Source organism: Girardinichthys multiradiatus, chromosome 3, assembly GCF_021462225.1.
Source record: "Girardinichthys multiradiatus isolate DD_20200921_A chromosome 3, DD_fGirMul_XY1, whole genome shotgun sequence".
NCBI classification, from domain to species: domain Eukaryota; kingdom Metazoa; phylum Chordata; class Actinopteri; order Cyprinodontiformes; family Goodeidae; genus Girardinichthys; species Girardinichthys multiradiatus.
Window position 1 is genome coordinate 14,196,529 of NC_061796.1, and position 25,672 is coordinate 14,222,200.

At 39.8% G+C, this 25,672-nt stretch overlaps 2 protein-coding genes and 1 non-coding gene across 5 annotated transcripts; all 3 read left to right on the plus strand.

Annotated features, from left to right (window-relative positions):
* The first annotated feature begins 285 nt into the window (after positions 1–285).
* On the plus strand, positions 286–4,229 carry psma2a (proteasome 20S subunit alpha 2a). Its single transcript, XM_047360958.1, has 8 exons — positions 286–371; positions 874–950; positions 1,138–1,270; positions 1,555–1,677; positions 2,604–2,685; positions 2,870–2,943; positions 3,285–3,342; positions 3,445–4,229. Exons 1-8 carry the CDS (start codon positions 331–333, stop codon positions 3,559–3,561), a joined length of 705 nt encoding a protein of 234 aa, XP_047216914.1. The 5' UTR covers positions 286–330; the 3' UTR covers positions 3,562–4,229.
* Positions 4,230–4,564: 335 nt separating this feature from the next.
* On the plus strand, positions 4,565–24,838 carry LOC124865661 (ATPase family AAA domain-containing protein 2-like). 3 transcript variants are annotated; one of them, XM_047360955.1, is made up of 30 exons: positions 4,565–4,914; positions 6,907–7,061; positions 7,200–7,255; positions 7,339–7,528; positions 9,105–9,192; positions 9,277–9,358; positions 9,528–9,668; positions 9,843–9,963; positions 10,247–10,261; positions 11,709–11,810; positions 11,994–12,102; positions 12,924–13,039; positions 13,363–13,537; positions 13,648–13,736; positions 14,469–14,628; positions 14,937–15,027; positions 15,209–15,386; positions 15,504–15,640; positions 15,733–15,865; positions 16,081–16,267; positions 17,158–17,343; positions 17,473–17,608; positions 17,839–18,035; positions 18,159–18,318; positions 19,470–19,592; positions 19,902–20,075; positions 22,251–22,874; positions 23,979–24,112; positions 24,239–24,367; positions 24,628–24,838. In XM_047360955.1, exons 1-30 carry the CDS (start codon positions 4,717–4,719, stop codon positions 24,655–24,657), a joined length of 4,416 nt encoding a protein of 1,471 aa, XP_047216911.1. In that variant the 5' UTR covers positions 4,565–4,716; the 3' UTR covers positions 24,658–24,838. The 3 variants fall into 3 exon arrangements, with proteins under 3 accessions (XP_047216911.1, XP_047216912.1, XP_047216913.1); XM_047360956.1 differs by having other exon boundaries at positions 9,531–9,668; XM_047360957.1 differs by lacking the exon at positions 10,247–10,261.
* LOC124866430 lies at positions 16,404–16,538 on the plus strand. The gene has a single exon (XR_007037811.1). It is a non-coding gene; the product is annotated as a small nucleolar RNA SNORA5 (small nucleolar RNA).
* Positions 24,839–25,672: the final 834 nt, after the last annotated feature.

Sequence of the window (25,672 nt, forward strand, 5' to 3'; positions counted from 1 at the left end):
ATGGCAAATATTTTGTAAAACATGTTTTTTTTTATAGCGTTTCATTGCTAAACATAAAGCCCCGTCATCCATAACATCATAATAAAAACGTTATCAAAGGCACAAACAAAACAATTAAAATATATTAAAATTATACAACTTGTATTGATATGGCACATATTATTATTTGCTTTTTTATATATCTAAGCATATTGTTCGGTATGTAGAATATTCTATCACACTGTCTTTACTTCACGTGTAATGTATGCAGTTTTCCTACGGAGGGCGCCACACACCCGTAAGTGTATTTGGAGTTTCTTGTTCACTTTTGCATAGAAGAAGACGTTCAAAATGGCGGAGCGTGGCTACAGTTTCTCTCTTACCACATTTAGGTAAACTTTGTGAAAATACTGATAGAATCCGGACCAGAGATCTGAACCTGCTATGTGAAAATGTTTTATGGAGTAGCGGTCTGATAAAGAGTCTGAACTTTGACCTGTTTACATTCTGAGGGGCGGATTTGGAGCGGCTGGAGTTGATGCACTGTCATTGTCGTCCAATGAATCGGCTGTTAGCTTAGTGGCTAACTCTTAAATATTAACTTTCATTTTATTTTTGAGGGAAATTTCATCGGTTGAAAACTAAAGAATTGCTAAAGAACTAGTTAGTAGTTGCAAAGATTTAAGTGTTGCTGTTTTGAACGTTAGATTTAGCTAACATTAACAGAAATTAGTCAATTTCTGATTTTTACTTTCAGTTTCGTCTTTATCAGGTAGTTTATTCTTTAAATCTTGTTTTCATAGCCACCTAATCCATTTTTTTCGCATGTGAATGAGCTTAATTCCCCTCCAGTGTTCAGGATGATAACTAAACGTGTCGTTTGTGCTCCTGCAGCCCCTCGGGTAAACTGGTCCAGATTGAGTATGCGCTGGCAGCTGTAGCAGCAGGAGCTCCTTCAGTTGGCATCAAAGGTAGGAGTCCTTGAATCTGCTCATCTGATGTCATCTCATTCAGCCAAGAGCGAAATTAGTGCTTCCCTCCTGCATAAAGAAATGAATGTCACTGGGTTTAACTAGTAATAAAAGTAGATGACTTTAGAGTCAAAGCTTCATGTGGATACTTGTTTTAGGTTTGTTCACACTGGTTATCTCATTACAGCAACTAATGGAGTGGTTCTGGCTACGGAGAAGAAGCAGAAGTCCATTCTGTATGATGAACAGAGTGTCCACAAAGTGGAGCCCATTACCAAACACATAGGCATGGTCTACAGCGGCATGGGACCCGACTACAGGTGGGCAGACTTTTTTGAGTCTGGGTCTGATATATAACAGCTTGAAACTGCAACATGGAATCAAGAAAAAAGCACTACAATCAAAACACATGTCCATTTGAAAAAGCAGACTTTGCATGCATTGTCATGCTTTTTATTCTTGCACACCATCTAAATATTTATATAATATGTTTCATTCAAGTTTCATTTTTTGGCTTTGTAAGGATGAGGAATTTCCTTTTTGTAATACAGCAGCTCATTTCTTTGCCTGCACCAACAGAGTAACATGCTTCTCACCATGACAGGGTTTTAGTGCGACGAGCCCGGAAGCTGGCACAGCAGTACTATCTGGTGTATCAGGAGCCCATCCCTACAGGCCAGCTTGTCCAGAGGGTGGCCTCTGTAATGCAGGAGTACACACAGTCTGGGTAAGTTTGCATGAAGACTCACTACACATACACTACTTATGAATGTCCTCTTTAGGATTTAATATTTGTGTTATCAATCAAACTCATTTCAGAATAGGTATTTAGGCGGATACTTGATAAAACTCGATGCCTGAAACCTGATTTAGTGTGCAATACAACAACAAACTGCATTTCATTAGTTTCACATCGTCTATATTAATATTGTGGTTCTGAATATAATCAAATTTACTCACCAGTCATGTTCCAGACTGTAGCTGCGCATGTCTGTTTTTTTTTTTTTTTTTAACAGTGACTGACATTTTTTCCCAACCAAAGTTTCCTCAGGCCAACCATAATGGGTAGTTCCAACACAGGCTTAACTAAGTTAAAGAAAGCTACTGCAGTGTTTCAACCACATGTCACCCAAAAAGCAGATAGCCTTATTTGACTCGACACATACACACATAGTCTCCAATAATCTTACATATTGCTCCTGCTGACCATTTTTTTTTTTTGTGTGGAGCAGTTTGCTGAAGAGTTAGGCTAAGATTAGCATGTTTACTCTCTGTTTTTAATTGACTCATTGATCAGCGCATGACACCTTCAAGTGTGGTTCCAGTTAACTTATAGAAAAATAGTTCTTCTGCATCTTAAACTTAGCATTTTGCTTTGAGCATTTTAATATTTAATGATTAGTGTTTCAGCTCCTTTCTGCTCTGGTTTACCGGACAGCTGTCTGAGCACAGCATGCAGAACAAAGTTTACAGTGTACCTGGGATCCTCTGGAGTATTCACTTACTTCACTCGTGACCGTTTTTGGAGAGGACAAAATTAATTTACAATTTAGTTCATCCATCTGAAAATGCTACTTTGATTTGTTCAGTTGTGGTCCTTCAGAGTCTGTAGACTGTATTTTTTATAACCGTGTAATGTTTCTTCTCTTCTAGTGGAGTGCGTCCATTTGGTGTATCACTGCTGATAGCTGGTTGGGATGAGGATCACCCATACTTATTCCAGTCTGATCCTTCTGTATGTTGCTATTGGTTTTTTTTTTTACATTGTCTGAGAAGTTTTTGTGACCTTCTGACAGTAAATATTTAACTTAATAATTTAAATATTTAAAGTTAGATAACTGGTTGTACTTTTGTAAGGCTGTATCAGAAACATAGCAGGTCTTCAACTTTCAGTGTTCATTTTTGTTTTTGTCTTACAGGGAGCATATTTTGCATGGAAAGCCACAGCCATGGGAAAGAACTACGTCAATGGAAAAACATTCCTTGAAAAAAGGTACAAGTTGAGAATTACATTCATTCTTAAATAATCAAAGCTATATTCAATACATTGGCAGTAGATATACATTTTAAATTCCTGTGGGGAGCTTGTTATTTTGTGGTGTTCAAAATTCAGTGGCCACTGTTGTTTGGCAGAGATCATTATTGTTTTTCTTTTCAATCAAGCCATAAAGAACAGAGTATTTTTAGGGATTCATTAAGGCATGGTTCACTTGTAAAATGTTATTTTCTAGTAAACTATTTTAAAAGTCTGACTTTTGAAATGTCTTGTAAATAGATTATGAAAATCGCTGACTTTGAGTTCATATATCCTACACATTTTATTCTTCTCTTTAGATATAACAATGACCTGGAGCTAGAAGATGCCATTCACACAGCCATCCTTACATTGAAGGTAGACTGGTTTTAAATGGCAATGCTTGAAGCGTTAACATGTTTTGTTATTGTCTTTCCTTTCAAAATCCATTATTGACACTGATCTGTCTTTGTGTTTCAGGAGAGTTTTGAGGGTCAGATGACAGAGGAGAACATTGAGGTGGGAATCTGCAATGAGGCCGGGTTCAAAAGGCTCACCCCAGCAGAGGTGAAAGACTACCTGGCAGCCATCGCGTGAACACACCCTTCCTGATGGGCCTCCTGGCCACATTTCACAACAGATTTAGCAGCACAGTAGCCAATAGACACAAGAAGCAAAAGAGTATGCCCACAATACCATCACTATAACGAAGACAGAGACACTAATGATCATCATTACTCTGTGTCTACACAAATGTGTTTGTATTTAAAGAAATAAGAACATGAATTAGGCTTACTTTAACATCTACTCTATTAATATCATAGGTGACAATTGGCTGCTGTGCAAACTAAAAGAGTTTTGGGCTCTGACAGAAATCTCAGGTCTTCCATTGAATCTTCATTTTCTTATTGCCTAATACTTTGTAAAGGCGGTGTGCTGAGTTTTCAGACACATCACTTTTACATAATAAATTTAGCTAAGAACAATATTTAAATAGTAATCAGACTTATTAGAGGTCATGGCAAATTATTTCCCTCTAATCCAGCAAAATATTTTTTTGTATCTGTGCCCTTAGCAATATTAAGTTGCATAAGAAAAAGTAAAGTATGGAAGATTCAGTGGCTAGCCTTGAGATTTTTACAGTCAGGATCTGGTTGCTGTACAACAGTTTTACATTATGTACTCCTTTTTTCAGGCTTGTTCCTAAATTTGTATTTCCTCCACTGTTATGTGTCACTTATTCAAATAAAGAATGGCGAACTGTTGACCCCTTGTTTCTAATAACTTTTATTTTGAAACTATATTTTAAAATGAGTGTTGAGGCAGGGCTACTTGTAGATAAGCGCGCTCTAACATTTACCGGATCACCTTGTCAGTATTTATGTATCCATCCGCTTGTTTGTTTGTTTGGTTTTTTTTGCCCCTTTTAACAGTTTGCCGAGAGTTGCATACTAGTGACTACAATGGGTATTTACATGGACAACCTTTGCGATGTTTTAAAAGTAAATTAAGTTTTCGTTTTGATTTAATGTTAAAATGAATTCAGATCTATTTCTGTCAGCGGATGATTAAAGCTGCTGTCCCTATAATGCCCTGATGACGTTTATGGCGCCAGAAATCAAGGGCTTAGAGAGGAGCGAGTGTGTGTCAGCTGGGGAAGACGGCGCGTTATTTGTGTTATGTCGGCGGTAGCGTAAACGCAAGTAATACTGAAAGGAGTTTTCCATCAATTGTGTTTGTAATAAAGTCAAGATGGTGGTCCTACGCAGCAGCGGCGGAGTTGGAGCTGAACCGGCGGCAGCGACTCCGAAGAGGAGGACGGTGGAGAGGGAAACGAGCCCCGACTTTTTGTCGCTGATTCCCGCGTCGCAGAGGAAGTCCGCCCGGCAGACCCGGATCTCTCGGTCCCTGTCTGACAGCTTCAGCAGCCATGAGAACAGCTCGATGAATGTGAGAACATGCGAGAATGGCGCTTGTTTGAGGGATAAGTTGTCATTAATGGTAACTTAGGTGTGCTACTTTAGCTAACACGCAAAGCTAACTAGCTCAGAGCAACAGCAGCTTCTCATCCAGCTAGGGTGCATCGCTGCTCTTTATTCCTGAAGATTTCATACAAACTCTCTCTGTACTGTTCTTGATGATGATAATTAATCCACTTCCTTCATCTACTCACTTATTCATCCACATGAAGCTAAGAACCAAACATCCAAAGATGTGTTATTAAGTTTAAACTGTGTTAAAGTCTCATGGTTCCTACGTGGTCTGGAAATGTGTGGAATTTGATTTAAGCATTTTCCAGGTCTGGATAGGTATGAAAAAATAGTACAGAAAAATATTTTTATTTTCAGATTTTATACTCTGTTCAGTGGTCTTAATATTATATTACATCAATTTGTTTGCCTAATATCCATTCTCTATAGCACCTGTCCTGTTGGGTTCTAATCCATTTTGTGTATCCATTCATTCAAACATCCTTGCTGTCTGATTTGTGGAAGTGTTTGTATATAAAGCGTGAGATTGCTAGTAGATTTATGGTAAATGCCAATCAAGCACAACATATTACCAGGATAGGTACAACTGTTGGTCTGTGCCTGTGCAGCAAACCTTGATGCCCTGTGTGACACCGTTCTATCAAAGCCAACATTAACTTCCAGCAGTTTGACCTACAGGACCTGGTCTGTTAGGTTCCACCACACAGGCCAGCCTTCAGTCCCCATGTGCATTAATGAACCTTTTCCACCAGTGACCCCTTGGCTGGTTTGCCACTGGTCCTTTGGGACAATTTAAAAAAATGCAGACTGGTAACAAACCATCAGAGCTGCAGTTTTCTATCCGTTCATCTATCCATCACAATTTGGCCCTTATTGAACTCTCAAATCCTTATGCTTGCCCATTTTCCAACATTTCAACAAGTGTTCACTTGCTGTCAGCTATATCCCACCAACTAACGTGTGCCATGATGAGATTATTCACTTACCCTGTCATAACTCTATGCCTGATTGGTGTATACTAAGAATTCTGGTAATTTGAGTCTTAAAAATAACTCATTCATGATGAATGTGCATGAACCCTAAATGTTTGTACACATTATTGGTGAAGTCCCTACAGAACAAGGGTCTACTGCAACTCTTAATGAGGCAGATTATGGCTATTTACTGAAGGACATTTTTCAAAGTATTTGCGGTGGGAGGAATGGCTACTCCTGTCAGTTACTGCAACATAGAAGAGATGCTTTTGTCTTTACCAAGTTGAAGTTAACTGTATTGTTGGTCTTAAAATAATAAGCTATTAGGGCAGATTAATGTAATGAAAACCACGGTTTTAGATGTATATTAATGCTTGAATTAAGAGCAGTGGATTTCCTTTTATTATTACTTTTTTTTTGTCTTTCTTTCATTTTTGTGTACTTCACTCCTTTGTTGTGATCTCCTTCCTTTGGTCCTCTCTTAACTTGCTCCCTTGCTACTTTCCTTCCTTCCATTATTATGGAAATGACATTATTATTTGCTTCATTATATCCATCCTTTTACCCCACTTTCCTTCCTTAGTTTAAAAAAAATAATGTATAGGTGTTACACTTAAACTTTCCCGCTGTAAAATATCTGCCATAAATTAATGGTGAATCTTTGTATTTTAGACCAGAAAATGAATATAAAAGATTGAGAAATCTGGAAAGTCTTAACTGGAAAAGTCTGGAATCTGTACATGAAATGTGTAGGAATCCTGGTTTACATTCTGTAAAAAGTATGAAAAAATAGGGAATTTCATTGAAGTATTTTTCAGGTTTGGATAAGTATGGAGGTGGAAACAGAGTACAAAGAAATACTTGGATCTCCCATCTATCTGTAAATGTGTGTCTGGAAGATTCTTACATGTGTGTTATTAGACTAAATCTGAATTCTTAGTACCGATATAAACTTAAACTCACTGTAACTGTATCAGGGTCATGCAGATATGAAGCAGCACGATGGAGGTGGTCAAAGTCACTCCCTCAGGAGCAGAGGACAAAGAGTTAAAGTGGAAGTTTCTTTTGCTGACATGGATCCCAAGACCAGCTCTCCTTTGGATGAGGACAAAGCTGAAGGCTGCTGCACCAGGTAATGGAGGACCACTTGCATCCTCTGTGTTCTACTTTTTTCTCCTTAAAATACTGTTCACATCTTTTTTTTAGAGTGCAAACGTGTAGTAAAAGAGCACAATAATCTCACTTTGGATGTCGTATGTCATGTCACAAGGAAGTCTTCCAGGCTGCAGAGAGAAGCAAAATGCTCTGGTGAAAATCAACAAGAAGGTGCAGTACACAACAGCAGGGAAGTTCAAAAACAGCCCACATTGTTTAGGATGGCTAATGCTCTCTGTACTCCTTCTTCCCAGACGTTCCAGATGATGCGGAGGGATCATCCACTCCCAAGAGGAGTCGTTTTAACCTACAGAGCCGGGGAGTGGAGGATGACGAAGAAGAGGAGGAGGAAGAGGATCACTCGGTGCGAAGAAGCTCCAGAATCACAAGATATAAACTGAACTCCCGGAAACAGTCAGCACTCTATGATCGCCTCATCACCAAGTGAGTTGAGCTACATTTAGCCTATTTCTATTGACTCAGTCCCACCTTTGTTTTATTCATTTAAAACAAAGCTAACATGTTGCCCCAAACAGTCTGTCGCATTCACACCAACCCATTGTTGCCTCCTCCAAGGAGGTAATGTTTTCAGTTGTGTGTGTCTGTGTGTGTTCTTGTACTCGCTGCTGAGTGAGAACCATTTCTCGTATTTTTATCACAAACTGTGGACATTTTCTTGGTCCTCACTTTTCCAAATTACATTCTTGGGACAAGGGTTAAATTTAGGACTAGGTTATGAATTGAGTTATGGTTAGGGTGGGGGTCAGGGTAAGCCTCTAGAAATCAAGGAAAATGAATGGAAGTCAACGGAAGTAACTGAAAAGTCCTCATAAAGATAGTAAAACACGTGTGTGTGTGTTCACAACTTTATGGAAAAGTTACAGGCAAATTATTATGATTTTTTTTTTTTTTTACCAGAGTTGTAAATTAGCGAAAGGAAGAATCCATTAAATTTTGGTGGTGATCTGGATCACTACTCGGATCTGGATTTAGTTTTTTCTGGCACGAGTGACCCTACGTTGACCCTCTGTTGGGTGGCGGAGGTATGAAGTCTCTGACTGCTTTGTTGTACGTTTTAGCTACTGAATAATTACTTTAGGTCTCGTGCAAAAGAATATGTACCCAGAGACTGTAATGTTGTCGTTGGCCTTTTTTGTGAAACAGTTACACAAAGTAGCACATAGTTTGTGAATGGATACTAACATTACACAACGGTTAACAAAATTTAATTAGACATGGCTGCTCACCTAAACTGAGATGTTTGAGAAGAGAGCGCTTAACAGAGAAGCAGCCAAGACCTGCAACTCTGGAGGAGCTGCAGAGATCCATAGCTCAGTTGGGAGAATCTGATGACAGGACAACTAATGGTTGTGCACTCAAAAAGTCTGGATTTTTATTTTATTTTATTTTTTTTGGAAGAATGGCTAGAAGAGAGCCAAAAGAAGTCAGTCAGTCATTTTCTACCACTTATTCCATAGTGGGTCACGGGGGAGCTGGTGCCTATCTCCAGCAGTCTATGGGCGAGAGGCGGGGTACACCCTGGACAGGTCACCAGTCCATCGCAGGGCAACACACAAACAACCATGCACACACTCATTCATACACCTAAAGGCAATTTAGAGACCGATTAACCTAACAGGCATAACTTTGGACTGTGGGAGGAAGCTGGAGTACCCGGTGAGAACCCACGCATGCACGGGGAGAACATGCAAACTCCATGCAGAAAGACCCCAGGCCAGGAATTGAACCCAGGACCTTCTTGCTGCACGGCAACAGTGCTGAGGAGATGCTTTTCTTCAGCAGGGACAGGGAAGCTAGCCAGGGGTGATAAGAAGTTGGATGGAGCTAAATAGAGGGCAATGCTGGAAAAAAAAACTGGTCAGAGATTGCAAAAGACTTGAGACTGGGGCGGATATTCAGGTTCTAGTAAGAGAGCGTCCAGAAACATGCAGCCAGAGTGCAAATCTTTTAAAGACGTTACCCCAAAAAATCTTTGCTATGATTTATTTTTTTTTCTCAGTACTGCTGAAGCAGTTCTCCAAAAGATGGATGACATGCAGAAAATGAGGCGCCAGCTAAGAAGCAGAGACAGAGAAAATAAAGAGGAGGTAATATTGTTTTCACACATTACTCTCTGAGTTTTAGTTCTGCTGAGTCAATCGTTGAAGGTTTTTGCTGTTTCTTCTTGGCAGCTTGGTGTCTACAGCTCAGGCAGTATGAGAAGGTCTCTGAGGACAAGTACCAAGAGTAATAAGACTGAGGAGAAGAACCAAGGTGAGATGGTCTGATTTTGGAAGTGCTTCAGAGGTGTGGTCGGGAAATGCTGATGTACTGTTCTCCACTAAACTCAACCCTTTTTAGCATCAGAACCGGTTGGTTCTGCGTAGTTCTATGTCCTTAGCTTAGTTACATAATTACCTTGTGTTTTTTATTTGAAACTCAGCAGCAGATGAAGATGATAATGGTGAAGATGGAGATGAAGAAGATGAGGAAGATGGTGAAGATGAAGAAGAAGAAGAAAACCACCAACGATACGACCTCCGGCAGAGAAAGACTGTAGTTCGCTACCAGGCCCCATTAGATGGTACTGCATCTGTTAAAAGAAACCAGTTTAACCAGTTAGTGATCATTCATTGAAATATGGATGAGTCCCTATAGGAAGAGCCTGAGTCTTCATCGATCAATCAATAGTGCAAGCTAGAGCTATTGCCAAACTTACCAAAAAGCTTTTGTAATAAGTGGTTTTAATGTTTTTCAGAACCCCGGGAGCCCAGGAAACGCAGCATGTACTTTAAGGAGCACTCATCTCCTACAAGACGCAGGTTCAGGTTAAGCTCCTCAGCCCCCATGAGCCCTTATAACCAAAGGAGAACCAGCAGGTTGGTTTTACACCACTAACTCTTTGTTCTATACGGCAGTGCTTTCTCCAGCACCTCATTTCAAGAATGTTAACCCATCAGAGTGGTTACACGGAAATGTTTTGCGGTTTTTAAGAACATTGACTGCAACCGTTGTGTAACCTGATAGAGGGTCCACCCATGCCTAGCCAAGTTAGTCAAACGTTCATTAAGATGTCTGACATCTCCCACACTTATTACTGGATGTTAGATCGATCCAACTGTTTTTCTGTGTCTCTCTTATTGGCTTCCCTCCCAACCTCAGGAGTAGTTCTGACAGGTAAGGCCTTCACTGTGTGTCTTTGTTGGGCTTACAGTTTGTCTGTGGGGTGCTGAATGTTTTTGTTGGAATTGTGGGTGTTGGTGGCTGGTCCTTCCTTTGCTTTTTTTTATTGAAGCAATGCTGTGGTGTTAATGCTAATGCTATGTTAGCTGGACTGCAGTGACAGCCTGTCATGTTTACGGTCACCCAGGTCTGCACGGTATTGGGAAAACATGCAAGCAGTGATAATGTTGGTGAATGTAGTGATAACGATATGACTTGCGTTACATAAACAAGTAATTAAAACAGTGTTGATGTCTTTGGGTTGATTGCAAACATGGAGCCCAGATCATGAGTCGTCTACCCAACTACTGCGGAATAAATACAATTTATTATTTCCATTCTGAATAAGTCCTTCAGTTTTGCGACTGAAACAACTTGGTTGTATTTTCTTAACGACTCTACCACCTTAACCATGTTACCACCACTTCACCTGAAACAAGTTTGTACTGCATTTAATAAGTATCACTATATGTATATTACTGATTGCATAGTAACTAAATAACTAGCTAACATTTATTGCAGTCCCAGCAGTTCTTTGTGAATATTCATGCTGCATACAGAATGATATATCTTTGCTATATTATGTAGCACTACACTGGTTTTTCCTGATAACTGAGGGTTTGTTGGGGCAAACGATGAGAAGGAAGTCCTCTGGTTGAATGCCTGTAATGGACAGTAATTCCTACATGGTGATAAACTCCAGGATGAGTGGTATACAATCAGTGCTGGACCAGAAATAGAACAATATCAATAATGGTAAATATAATCTACATAATGCTAAAGGAAGCTGTGCATTTAGTTTGCTATTATTAGTGTTTTTCCAGTTTCTGGACACATGCTAACATAGAAGCTGGGTTGTTCATTTAAACTGTATGGTAATAAATGCCTAAATTGTTCAGTACAGAAATAAATATTGTGATAAATCTTTCTGTGCACATCGCCCACCCCATCTAGAATTAAATCTGATGCGATCACAATCCAGCTGGAAGTATTGAGATAATAAAAAAAATGAAAGCAATTCCCAAAGATCTGTTTTTAAATCAGTAAATAGTTTCTCTTGATGGGTATGTGATATAACTTCACACTTAAGCAAAAATAGACTTTCTTGCTGATAAAACAGTCCCTCTGAGCTCTGTAGCTAATCACAAGTGTCCCTAACTGTTACATTTACATTTGAGATTAATTTCCTTTACATCTGGTTGCTTGCTGTCAGCTTCAGTTTCTTTTTGAAATATTAGACCTTATTTGTTGTGACCACTGTGTACATGCTCAAATGGTGGGGATAAGTAAAGCTGTTGCACATGTTTAGGCTTGTTTTTACCGAGTTAAAGTTGTTTTTGTTGCTTTTTATCATTAATGAGCAGTAATGAGGTAAATATTTTAACATTCTTCTACCTGACAGGAGAAGGCACGCCATCCACAGCAGCGACTCCACATCTTCTTCCTCGGATGATGAGAAGTTCCAGAGACGCAGGAGTAAGAACAGAAGCAGGTCGGTCAACAGGTGAGAGCATCAGAAACTGTTTCTGCCTGAATAACTGAAGGTGGGCAGCAGGAGGTGAAGTGAGTTTATAGACCACAGTTCATCCAGGCCAGTTCCTGTAATGGGAAAGTTGGGGTAATGCTAAAGAAACATTCGTGAGTCATTGCATTTTAATTGAGAGCGACTCCATGTTTTTCTATGAAGATGTCTGCCAATGAATCTTGTGAAAGACGACCTGCTGGGGATCCACAAAGACAGGATGAAGATTGGAGCCAGCCTGGCTGATGTGGACCCCATGCACATAGACAAAACGGTGAGGTCAAGGAAGGAGAAAGAAATTACTGGTTTATTTTTCTAGTATTTTTAAAAAGTTGGTTGAATTTGACGGCTCTTTCTAGGAATATAAGATTAGAGGGACTGTTTAGTGCAACACAAAATAGTGTATTTAGTGGTAGTTAATTCATTTCTGTTTGGGATGAACAAAGTATTTTTGAACTGAATTGTATTTTTGCAAAATGTGAAGATAAGTTTTTCTTCCTACAAAAACAATTCTAAGATGCATTGCATGCATCTGCATTCTTCCCCTTTACTCTTAATACTTCCAAATAAAAGCAAATACCTCCATTGTCCTCAGAAGTCACCAAATTATTAAAGAAAATTGTGTAAAAAAAATAAAATTTGATTTAAAAAAACGTAGCTGTTCTGTTAAGGGCTTTTTATGAACAGCTTTAAAAAGACCAAGGATGCAGCAAAGGGACACAGCGACCTGATTGGAAGAAGGTGCTCTTGTCTAAAGAGACAAAACTGAACTTTTTGCCTTGCATGTGGTGGAGAACTAACACAGCACATTATCAGGAACTCACAATCTCCATGGTTAAACATGGTAGTGGCAGCATACTGCTGTGGGGATGCTGTTATTCATCAGGAGTTAATGGGTAGATTTATGCAACTCATGGCCAAGTCAAAGTCCAGATCTAAATCCAACTGAGAATTTGTTACATATAATCCAGTGAAATACACGGAAGTATTAACATGAATAAGTTCACAGGCAACCTTTGCAAGGCTCTGTTTTGCATGTTTTAAAAGCACCAAGTATATTTGTCCTAACAGAACCTTCTTCTCCACCTGCTCCAGGTTTGCTTTGACAGCATTGGAGGTCTGAGCAGACACATTTCAGCCCTGAAGGAAATGGTGGTGTTCCCTCTGCTCTACCCAGAGGTGTTTGAGAGGTTCAGAATACAGCCACCGAGGTAAATGACACGGGTGCCTCGCAAAATAGTGCTATTTGTTAGTTGTGTAAAAATGCTTCTAGATGAAGAAGTAACTCCTATTTAAAGCTGGAGCCAAGCACGAACTATATATTTTTTGTTGAGATGACGTTAAGTTGGCTTAAAAAGTAAGTTCATATGTGGTTTTTGTTCTGATATCAGGATAAATTCTGGTGTTTAATGTCTCTTGTTGGTATATTTCATGTTTAAAATACCTCAAACCCTCATTGATCATCCTTTTTATTTGGCTTATTGAGATAATTCCTGCTCCTCAGACATTATTACTTCTCCCCTCCTGTCTTCAGGGGTTGTCTGTTTTACGGCCCTCCAGGCACCGGGAAAACCCTGGTAGCCAGAGCCCTGGCCAATGAGTGCAGTCAGGGGGAAAGAAAGGTGGCCTTCTTCATGAGGAAAGGAGCCGACTGCCTGAGTAAGTGGGTGGGAGAATCAGAAAGACAATTACGGCTGCTGTTTGATCAGGTAAAACTGAGCTCCTCATCTGACTAAATAAAGCCAGTTCTTTATCTCGGACAGATATGACATCATGGTGTGTTGCCAGTGTCTGTGATTGTTCCTGAATTTCTCTTTAGGCCTATCAAATGCGCCCGTCTATAATTTTCTTTGATGAGATCGATGGTTTGGCTCCAGTCAGATCCAGCCGCCAGGACCAGATCCACAGGTTGGCATTCTTCTCTTTTATATACAGCTCTAGGTGTGAGTGGGTTGCTGGTACCAAAGAATGAGAAGTTTCGGGCTCAAACTGGATACAGTTTTCTATCCTACTGTTCCGACGGTTCTCTATAAGATGTCAGAGAAAGTGCTGGAACTACCTGCAGCTGTATGTACTATAGAGTAACTCAGAACTGTTCTTTCTCCACCTGTTGCTGAGCACTGCTGATCAGCTGACTATAATAAGCTATTGCAACTTCTGTTTGCTAACAAAGAAGACAAATTCAGTTTGGAAATATTTCTAAAAATGAATGAGATGCACATTTATGGTGTATGTGTATTCTATGTACAGTCATGGTGCTGAAACCATCGCTCTTACTAAGGCAACGCTTTACTGCAGCCTCTGCCTGATTATTTAACCAGTTTCAAATTAAATAAATTATGTCAACTATAAAAATAATTATAATTGACATCTTTATTACAATAATCAATTTGTTGAGTAGGAGCAATAGAAATATTTGTGGTTCTCTTAAAAATGAAAGCGATCAGATTATATTATAACATTTAATCCAAGATTTTTGAGGAAATGAAACCACGGTATTTAAACTCAATGATTATACTGTAAGAATCTCACAGTGACCCATTCCTACACAGCTCCACCTCAAATGAGAAGTCGGTTGAAAGCTAGAGCAAGATGATCAGGATTTATTGTTTTATCATTTATTTTCCCGTCTCTCTGCAGTTCAATTGTGTCAACCCTCCTGGCTCTTATGGACGGGTTGGACAGCAGAGGAGAGGTTGTCGTTATCGGCGCTACTAACAGACTGGACTCCATCGACCCAGCTCTGAGGAGACCCGGACGCTTTGACAGAGAGTTCCTGTTTGGCCTGCCAGACAGAGAGGTGCGAAAGCTTTTAACTAAACATAAACGGAAGAAGCAGCAGCGTTTTCTCAAATGATTTTAGACGGCACGGTCTGTGGGTTTCTAGCTTTTAAAATGTAAAGTTTTTTACCTTTTAGTTTGAACATTTAAAATTTAACTTGACCTTTTAAAGCTGATTCGAAATTACATTTTTAACATACTGAAATTAGTTTCGCTTTTATTTCAAATGAAAAGGTTAATTTCAAAGTTCCAATGTTTTAAGGTCCAAAATTTCCATTTAAAGTTCTGTTTCTGAACACAAACCTTTTGCTTGTTTATTTATTACAGGCAAGGAAGGAGATTGTGAAGATCCACACTAGACAGTGGACACCTCCACCTTCTAAAGCTTTCCTGGAGGAACTTGCAGAAAAATGTGTCGGTATGTTTTTATGTAGCGGCAGAAAACTTTTTCCTTCATCAAAATCACCTTTCCAGTTCACTACTTGATAATTTCATGTTTTTCAGCGCAAAAATCAGTTTTATTTTTATTCATATCAAGAATTTGTGCTTTAAATATACTGTTCCAACGTACATGTTGTCCTCTGTTTTTTCCCCGACAGGGTACTGTGGAGCAGATATCAAGGCGGTGTGCTCAGAGGCAGCATTATGTGCACTGCGGCGCCGCTACCCACAGATCTACTCTTCGTCCCAGAAACTGGTTCTGGATGTGAACTCGATCGTGATCTCTAGCAAAGACTTCAAGTGCGCCATGTCCAAGATGGTACCAGCAGCCCAAAGGTAGAGCGAAGCTGCCAAAAGACAACGGTTTCTCTATTTCTCCATTATGGTGTGAATGCTGTTCAGCCATTAGTCCTATAGGTGTTAGTTGGTTGAATTCTTTACTCCTGTATTCAGGGCAGTCATGTCACCAGCCAAGGCCTTGATACCTGCCATTCGTCCTCTGCTGGACGCCACCCTGCAGACCATTCTCCACGCAGTGAGACGAGTGTTCCCACACGCCGAGCAGGGACTGAAGAGGAAGAGAGATCAAGGTACTTTTTTTTTTTTTTCTTGCTTATTTTTCCCTGTCACAGAGAAGAGCACCCCAACCATATTATTGCTCCCTGTGGTTCTTTGTTTGCAGCTGTGGCCTGTGGGACGTCGGATGAAGATCTGATGTTTAGTGAGGAAGAAGACTGTGAGGTCTCCTCCAGTGGACTGACCTCTCAGTCTCAGTTACAAATCCCTGCTGCCAGTGGTCTTCTGAACCTCAATGGGTAGCTCTGTCATTCTTTCTCAGTAAATAACATGAAAGCATTGAACTATTGAGTTGAGTGCCGCATCATTTAGGCTCTGCTCTTTGTAATCTGTGTAATCTTTTATAATTACTTTGTAGGATTTTTGGCAACAGAATAGAATTTTTAAAACTTGACTGAAAGTAAACAGAAACAACACTTCTCATCTCAGTGTCCTTGAACCCCCTCCTGTGTAGGAGTGTGTTGAGTCAGCCGACGTCCTACCGTCCCAGGCTGCTGCTGGAGGGCAGACCGGGCTCGGGTCAGAGCTCGCATTTGGCCCCCGCAGTTCTTCATGCTCTGGAAAAATTCCCAGTGTACACCCTGGACATGGCCGTCCTGTTTGGAGCCAGTGCAACAGCACCTGAAGAAACGTGTGCAAAGGTGAGCAGGATACTCGGGGATGTTTGAAAAGCCGGGCTCAGGATGTCAACAAATATTTGTCTTTTCACATTGAAACATAAAAATATAAACAAACCTTTAAAATTCTTACTGGGCTACTCTGCGGGTTCTTTTCTTTTGCAGCCGTGTCAAATTCAGTGGGATCGCTTTGGTAGATCTCACTGGCCAAAATGGCTGCCACATAAAATGTAGTTCATGGGCCCCACTTCCTTACATTGTGGGGAATGGGGATACATCTGTACTACAGACAAGCTCATTTTACATTCATTCTGAGTGGTAGAAAAGGTTTAAATGTAAACTTCGAGTTAAAATTGAAAAATAAAAAGTCTTGTATTTGTTCAACAGTGGATATCAATGGAGTGTGATTATGTTTGGACGGCACAGTTAGCTGTTGTGGCAGTACAACAGAACTACTTCGCTGTACACACGTTCAGCCTTCCTGTTATCTGCCGAAAGTATCGTGTTCTCTTACAGGCTGAATCAACCTCAGGCATGTTTTGACTCGTAGAAAATAGCTTCCCTTTAAACACCTCACTGATGATAAAAGCAGGTAACTTGGAGTCCTCTTTCTTCAGTCACAACTTCCACACTGCAGTGTTGTGGTCAGCCTGACCTTTTAAGGTTGTGTGGCATTCTTTGAATGGAAAAGAGATATTTGAATTTCTAATCATCTGACAACAATCAGAACTGATTCCAGTCACCATCCAATTTCTATGTGCATCTTCAGTGTCCAGTAATTGCTTTTAATTTCCTGATTATTACAATCTAACATTGATTCTTGGTTTACTGTGCCTAGGTTCAGTTATTACCCTAATTCCTGCTGTGTGTATCAAAAGCCCAATGAAAGACTGATTCTGTTTTATGCTCCTCAGATGTTTGTCGAGGCCAAGCGAACCTCTCCCAGTATCCTGTACATCCCACACATCGGACAGTGGTGGGAAACGGTGGGTTCTGCATTAAGAGCCACCTTCCTGAGCCTCCTTAGCTCAATCCCTGCCTTCTCTCCTATAGTGCTGTTGGCTACCTGCAGCCTCCGTTATGACCAGCTCAGTATGGAGGTAGGGGGGTGGTGTCGCAAAAGGACACTGCATTTAAATTATTCTCTGCAAATATTTATTTGATGAATATGAGATGTTGGTAAGTTAGATTTTTCTTACCTGACCGTAGTCATACTTGTCTTGTTTCAGGTGCAGGAGTTGTTTCGGGTTGAGTATGGTGAAGTTTTTCATGTACCACTCCCCACCAGCCAAGAGAGAAGGGACTTCTTTGAGGATCTAATCATCAACCAGGCGGCAAAGGCCCCGGCCTCTAAAAGAAAAGCTGGTAAAAGATTTACTTGAGATAGTTTTATTCAAAAGATACCAGCATGGCTTCGCTACAAAGGTGACAACACCTATGCATAGGTAAATTGCAAATGGCAGTTTGAGTTTAATTGTAGGAGGTCAGATGGAATCAGGAAAGACAGGATTAAAGATATGTATTTACATTTTTGCCTCAGAAGCTTTATGCTTATTTATTTCACTTCTCATATCTTCTGAATCCTCAACGGTCAGTGCTCCGTGCGTTGGAGGTGCTTCCAGTCGCCCCTCCACCTCAGCCTCGTCAGCTAACAGAGGAGGAGAGTCGGCGACTAGATGAGCAGGAAGAAGACACCTTCAGGGAGCTGCGGCTGTTTTTGCGCGATGTCACAAACCGCCTCTCTCAAGATAAACGTTTCAAGGCTTTTACTAAACCTGTGGATTTAGAGGAGGTAGCTGTTCAACGTTCTTCTCTTGTCTTACTAGCTTCACTGATGCATTACATTTTTCTCCTCAAAAATGTTGTCCAGTTAGCCCACGCGTTTGTCTGTAAATACCGTCATGTATATACACAGGTTCCAGATTATGCTGACGTAATCAAGAAGCCCATGGACCTATCAACTGTCCTCTCGAGGATCGACCTCCATCAATACGGCACGGTCAAAGAGTTCCTCCAGGATGTAGACCTCATCTGGCAGAATGCCCTCGAATACAACCCAGACAGAGACCCTTCCGGTACCACTTAAACACAAATACAGACCGACATGTACAGAGCTGTACAAACCCACACAAAATAGAACATAATTGTGAAGTGGAAGAAAAATAAAAATGAAGGATAGAATTAAAAAAAAAAAAATCTCAAAATTTGAAAGAAGGTTCAAAGAAATGTGCAACTGGGTGGGATAATTTAAAAAAATGTACAACATGTGCATGTATGAAAAATGACCTAATTTATAAACGGTCCGCAAAGGTGTAATTTAATTTCTGTATGAATACAGCTATTGTATGAAGGTTTCACAGGTGTGTTAGAAAATATTAGTGAACACAGTTGAATCTGTTATCTGAAGACTGAAAGGATATGACAGAATTGCAATCTATTGAGGCATGACCCTCCATTTAAACTAACAGACCAGGCTAAGAGAGTGGCAAAGTGAAGCTTATTATTAAAATAATGTCAAAAGACGGCAAAGATTTTTAGTAAACATATATCTGTTTTTTTTTTTTTTTTTTTTTCAAAGTGTAGAAGAAGAAGCTCTCGTCTGAAAATACCAAAATTGAATGTTCTGGCAATACTGCATACGTGGCATAAAACAAATGCTGCACATAATCCTGAACACCCTCGACAGGGAAACATGTTTCCTTGGTGGCAGCATCATGCTGTGGGGAGACCTTTCTGCAGCAGGAAGCAGATAGAGTTGATGGAAAGATGGATGGAGATGAATGCATGGATTTAAAAAAAAGACCAAAAAAACAAACTCTTACAGCGTGCCAAAGACTTAAAAATATGGCACGTTTACATTCTATCTGGACAATCACCCTAAACATGTAGCCAGAGTTGCTGTAGAATGATTTAGATCAGAGCTTGTTTATGTGTCAGAATGGTCCAGTCAAAGTCCAGACCTGAAACTAACTGAGAATCTGAATATAACAGCATGTCATTTCAGATTTTTATTTTGGAATGGAAAAAATTAAAACCATGTATTGTTTCCTTTCACTTTTCAATAATGCAGTACTTTATGTGGCGCTAAAATAAACAACTAAACATACTACTAGTACACATACGTTTGGGATTGTAACCAAATGTGAAAAGTATGAACAGCCTTGCCAGACACTCTTTATAGATTTATGATTTTACAAGTTCAAACTTATCCTGATGTTTCCTGCAGATCGTCAGATCCGTCACAGAGCATGTGCACTGAAGGACACTGTCCACGCCATTATCCGAGAAGAACTTGATGAAGATTTTGAGAAGATTTGTGAGGAGATCAAAGAGTCACGCAAAACGAGAGGTCAGCACCGTGTCTGTGTGTGTCTGTGTGTGTGGGCTATTTTTCAGAGATGCAGTTGTATTCATTTAGTTGCAGGGTCTTTTTTTTTTTTTTGCTAAATCTTTTCAATATGCGGATTTTTTTTTTTAAACACTGCTGACTTCTTGGTCTGAGTTAAATGAATTAAAATGTGTGCAGTGTAAACCAAGCAAGCCACAAATATTAAAATGTATTTATATATTAACCTTTATTCCAGACATATTAGTCCTTATCATGAGAAATAGAACAAATGTAAACACCCATTTTATTCTTTTATTTAAATCACCTCAGGTTGCTCCACAGCACGATTTGCTCCCTCCTTCTACCACGTCCTTCCCAAAGCGCCCAGATCTGCTGCAGATTCAAGTATCAACGATGTTATCACACAAAGTGAGGCGGTAGAATCCACTGTTGCAGCTACTACCAATACAATGCTCTCTGCTGGTACAACTCCCAAAAACACAGGTATGTTAAACTAAAGAAAAAAAAGTAGCTTAAAGGTTATTCATGATATTTCAGAATCAGCTTTATTGCCAAGTTCATACATACAAACAAGGACTCCGGTACACTTTGCTCTATGGTGTTTTTTTTTTGTTTTTTTTGTTTAATGCGTTACAAGATATGTTTATGCAAATATCTGTACAGTACAGACCAAAAGTTTGGACACACCTTCTCATTCAAAGAGTTTTCTTTATTTTCATGACTATGAATATTGTAGCTTCACGCTGAAGGCATCAAAACTATGAATCAACACATGTGGATTTATATACTGAACACAAAAGTGTGAAACAACTGAAAATATGTCTTATATTCTAGGTTCTTCAAAGTAGCCGCCTTTTGCTTTGATTACTGCTCCGCACACTCTTGGCATTCTGTTGATGAGCTTCAAGAGGTAGTCACCTGAAATGGTTTTCACTTCACAGGTGTGCCCTGTCAGGTTTAATAAGTGGGATTTCAAGCCTTATAAATGGGGTTGGGATCATCAGTTGTGTTGTGCAGGAGGTGGATACAGTACACAGCTGATAGTCCTACTGAATAGACTGTTACAATTTGTATTATGGCAAGAAAAATTAGCTAAGTAAAGAAAAACGAGTGGCCATCATTACTTTAAGAAATGAAGGTCAGTCAGTCCGAACAATTGGGAAAACTTTGAAAGTGTCCCCGAGTGCAGTTGCAAAAACCATCAAGCGCTACAAATAAACTGGCTCACATGAGGACCGCCCCAGGAAAGGAAGACCAAGAGTCACCTCTGCTGCGGACGATAAGTTCATCCGAGTCACCAGCCTCAGAAATCGCAGGTTAACAGCAGCTCAGATTAGAGAACAGGTCAATGCCACACAGAGTTCTAGCAGCAGACACATCTTTAGAACAACTGTTATGGTGCGTTCACACCGAACGCAGATTCTGCAAATATTTTGCGTCATTTGTGTACTTTTGCCCGCTTGACATTCCGCGTGAACTCCACGTTGCCATTTGGCAACAAGTGGCAAGTGAAATTGCAGGTTAACAGCAGCTCAGATTAGAGAACAGGTCAATGCCACACAGAGTTCTAGCAGCAGACACATCTCTAGAACAACTGTTAAGAGGAGACTGTGTGAATCAGGCCTTCATGGTAAAATAGCTGCTAGGAAACCACTGCTGAGGACAGGCAACAAGCAGAAGAGACTTGTTTGGGCTAAAGAACACAAGGAATGGACATTAGACCAGTGGAAATCTGTGCTTTTGTCTGATGAGTCCAAGTTTGAGATCTTTGGTTCCAACCACCGTCTCTTTGTGCGGCGCAGAAGAGGTGAACGGATGGACTCTACATGCCTGGTTCCCACCGTGAAGCATGGAGGAGGAGGTTTGATGGTATGGGGGTGCTTTGCTGGTGACACTATTGGGGATTTATTCAAAATTGAAGGCATACTGAACCAGCATGGCTACCACAGCATCTTGCAGCGGCATGCTATTCCATCCGGTTTGCGTTTAGTGGGACCATCATTTATTTTTCAACAGGACAATGACCCCAAACACACCTCCAGGCTGTGTAAGGGCAATTTGACCAAGAAGGAGAGTGATGGGGTGCAGCGCCAGATGACCTGGCCTCCACAGTCACCGGACCTGAACCCAATCGAGATGGTTTGGGGTGAGCTGGACCGCAGAGTGAAGGCAAAAGGGCCAACAAGTGCTGAGGATCTCTGGGAACTCCTTCAAGACTGTTGGAAACCCATTTCAGGTGACTACCTCTTGAAGCTCATCAACAGAATGTCAAGAGTGTGCGGAGAAGTAATCAAAGCAAAAGGTGGCTACTTTGAAAAACCTAGAATATAAGACCTATTTTCAGTTGTTTCACACTCTTTTGTTCAGTATATAATTCCACGTGTGTTAATTCATAGTTTTGATGCCTTCAGTGTGAAGCTACAATATTCATAGTCATGAAAATAAAGAAAACTCTTTGAATGAGAAGGTGTTTCCAAACTTTTGGTCTGTACTGTATGTCCTTAAATATACAAATATACAAAGGTGCATTTGCAAATTCAGTATGCAGTTGTTTGGTATTGAATGTTCATCAGAGAAACAGCCCGGGGGAAGAAAGTGTCTCTGTGGCAGCTGGTTTTAGTAAAATTTAATTTAAAATAATTTCTTCTGTTCCCTCAGCGCATAAGAAGAAGCGTCGGAGAAGTCGCTGGTCTACTGGACACATTGCAAAGAGGAAGCCATCCTTATCCCCTCATGTGTCAAGAGATGATGCACAGTATGCTTCTGACGAGGATGAAGAGGATGGAGATGATGAAGATGAGGTTGGGAAAGAAGCAGCAGATCACGAAGGTAGTTCTGAGTTGAGTGCAAGTCAGGTGGAGGAGACAGAGAAGAAATCAGCTGCTGAAGAAGAGACCATCCTGCATGATGAAGAGAAACTAGAAGGTGACATCCAGGCAGAAGCTGAAGAGGACAAAGCTGTCCAGCATCAGTCAGAGCAGTTTGAAAACAACATAAGAAAAGATGAGAACAATGAAAGCATCTCTGACAACACTGAAAAGGACAGCTGCGCAGAGGAAGAGGGGGACACCCAGCACGCCATCGCAGAAAACATGATTACTGAAAATCAGTCCGAGACGCTGATAGAAAGGAGTCATTCGGCTGAAGATCAGAACTTCAAAGTAGGTAGAGTAGATGAAGCGGAGCTGAATACACCCGCTGAGCCAATGGTGGTGGATGTGACAGAAACATCCACCACAGATGCAACAGCAGCTGCCAGGAGTGAGACGGACACAAACACAGGTTAGTTATCAACAGCAGTCCTGTTAACTTAGCAACCGCTATAGGTATCAGTGCAAATGGTGATAACCTTCCCGTTTCCTATTTTATTTACAGTGTGGTTTTTAAACTTCATTATGTTACAAACCACTGTATTGTATTGTATTGTATTGTATTGTATTGTATTGTATTGTATTGGGATCTTATCTGATAAACCAACACAAAGTACTGCTTTGCTGTGAAGTAGAAGGGAACAATCTGACAAGCATGGCATGCATTTGTATTCCACCTCTCTGTAGTCAGTACTTTGTAGACTCCCAATATATATATGCTTTGATCTAAACCATTCTATTGTAGCTCTGGCTGTGTTCAGAGTCGTTTCCTCTAGAAGACGAAGCTTAACCTGGATCTAGCAGGTTCTCTTCCTGATTACCTTCTATTAACCTACATCCATCTTGTTATCAACTATGTCTCCACGTTCTCCCTGCCCTGTCTGCTGTGTTCTTGGTCTTCATGATGCTGATTGTTCTTTAATGTTCTAAAACAGACTTCTGAGGCCTTTGCTGAACAGCTGCATTTATAGTTAGATTAGACTGCACACACTGATGGGCTCTACTGAACAATTAGTCACTTCTTTAGGTAATTGGTTTCACCGAATTTACTACAGGCCTGAATTCCTGATTTATACTTGCTGACCTTCCGCTTCACAATTATGCACTACTTTGTGTTGTTATATCGCATAAAATCACAGTAAAATATCTTAAAGTTTGTGGTTGGATGGTGACTAGGGCTGCAATGAATAAATCAATAATCAATAAATCTGGCGACTATTTTTTCAAATAATAATTGGATTGCAAAGTTGCTTAATATGAGATTTTTACAGAATTTAAACCAGGTGAAGTTAAAGCTATGCCACTGGAGAAGTTCTGGTTGGGTCATTTTTACAGACAGAATTGAGAGATGCTGTTCTTAGTTCCTGCAAATACCTACATAAATACTCAATGTACTGTCTCTAGATATTTTAAGAACCCAAGGAGGAGATCAAACCCTGTTTATCAGTCGGTCTGTTAACTAAAATCTGTGACTCTGGTGTAACCATTGTGGGCATCTCTTTGTTTCCTGCCTCAGAGCGAAACGTGAGACGAATGACCCGTGCCCTGAAAAACACTGTGCTGCAGCAGCACAGGATCCCGGTGGACAAAGCTCTTCAGATCCTCAATGAGGAAAGTCCTCCTCTGGTTGTGGACCGAGACAAATTAAAGGTTTGTGATAACATGTAAAAATATCATTATTTATTTTTTTTCCTGTAAAAACTGGGGGAGAGAGGAACCTGACAGCATATCTAAGTGGTGCTATTTCTTTTTTTTTTTTTTTTTACTTATTATCAGGAGCTGCTGGATAAGGTGGTGACAAAGACTGAAGGCTATGAGGTCTACAAGCTGGAAAAACTCTATGCTGTACTCTGCCAGAGCATCTACAGTCACAGACTAAACTACAACAAGACATTATTAATTCAGGTTAGTTTTATCTTTTTTTAACGATTTGTTTTAGAAGAAAAGCCCAACTGTAGGTTAAAATCTTATGTCCAGTAAAAACAACCAGATTAGAAAGTGATATTTAGATATTTGAACAGACATCTTTTAAATAAAATTCCTCTTTTGAGTTCTTCATTTTTATTTTAACTCCAACTTTTGTAACATTGTCTGTGGGTATTCTGTTTCAGGTTAGGTGTTCATACATCCTGCATGTCTCTAATGCGTTTTTCTGTTTTTATTAGGAGTTGGAGCAAAGGATCCAGGACTTCTGACTTTTCAGACTTCATTTTTAAAAACAAAAAAGATTTTATAATCTGTCATCCTGTCATAGGTGTAAATATACATTTGGTATTTGGCCTATTTTTTTGTAGAAAACAATCGTTATCTATATTTGTGATTTAGCTGAAACTTTGTATTACATCTTGTTTATATATAATTAAAGGTTTTTCCTTCTATTATTGTGTTTTTCCTTTGTTACGCTACAAAATGTTTCTGTTTGAAAAGACCATCTAATGTCCCTACTGATAATAAAGTCCCCGTTTTTAGAAAATCATTTACTGTAAAGCATCAGGTGTCATTGTGTGAAATTATGGAGAGCTGGTGACTCCAAGATGTTTTACTAAGGTTCAGCAAGAGATTTAGATTTTTTAAATCCATTTCTTACGATCCGGCTCACAGTATATGGTGGCTAGATAAAAATGGACCTCTGTGTCCTGTCACATTTAGACATTCAAACAGAAAATCATGGATTACTAATTAAAGGTTCCCATTTGTTTTAAAGGGATTATTAGTACCAATAAATGCCCAATTGGTAATTTTAATTTTCTTAACATTTCATGGCCCAAAGTAAATATATTTTTATTTATAACCGTGTCATTATGCTCTTGGGATAAAATGTTTAAAAAACATCTTTTCCAGGGTATCAGTACATAAGGCTGGTTCCGTAGCACATTTCAGATAAAACTAAGAACATTTTAAATAGCCAAAAAAGTCAAAAGACTAATATGTAGGCTTATTTTGCCAGAGATCTAACTGAAAATGTGTCTAAAACAAGTTATTTTTGTTAATTTCTGTCAAAGTCAAGAATCCACAGTTACATCAGGCAATGTGACAGCTGTATGACAGGGATCCTGGAGTAAGTAGGTCAGTAGACTGGTGACCTATCTGTTTTTTAGATGAGCTAAACGAAGATTATCTCAACAAAGCATATATTTTACACCTGGCCCGGTTTGCACAAAATACATTTCCTGTTGGCCCCTTGATCATTTTCACCGTTTGTCACATTAA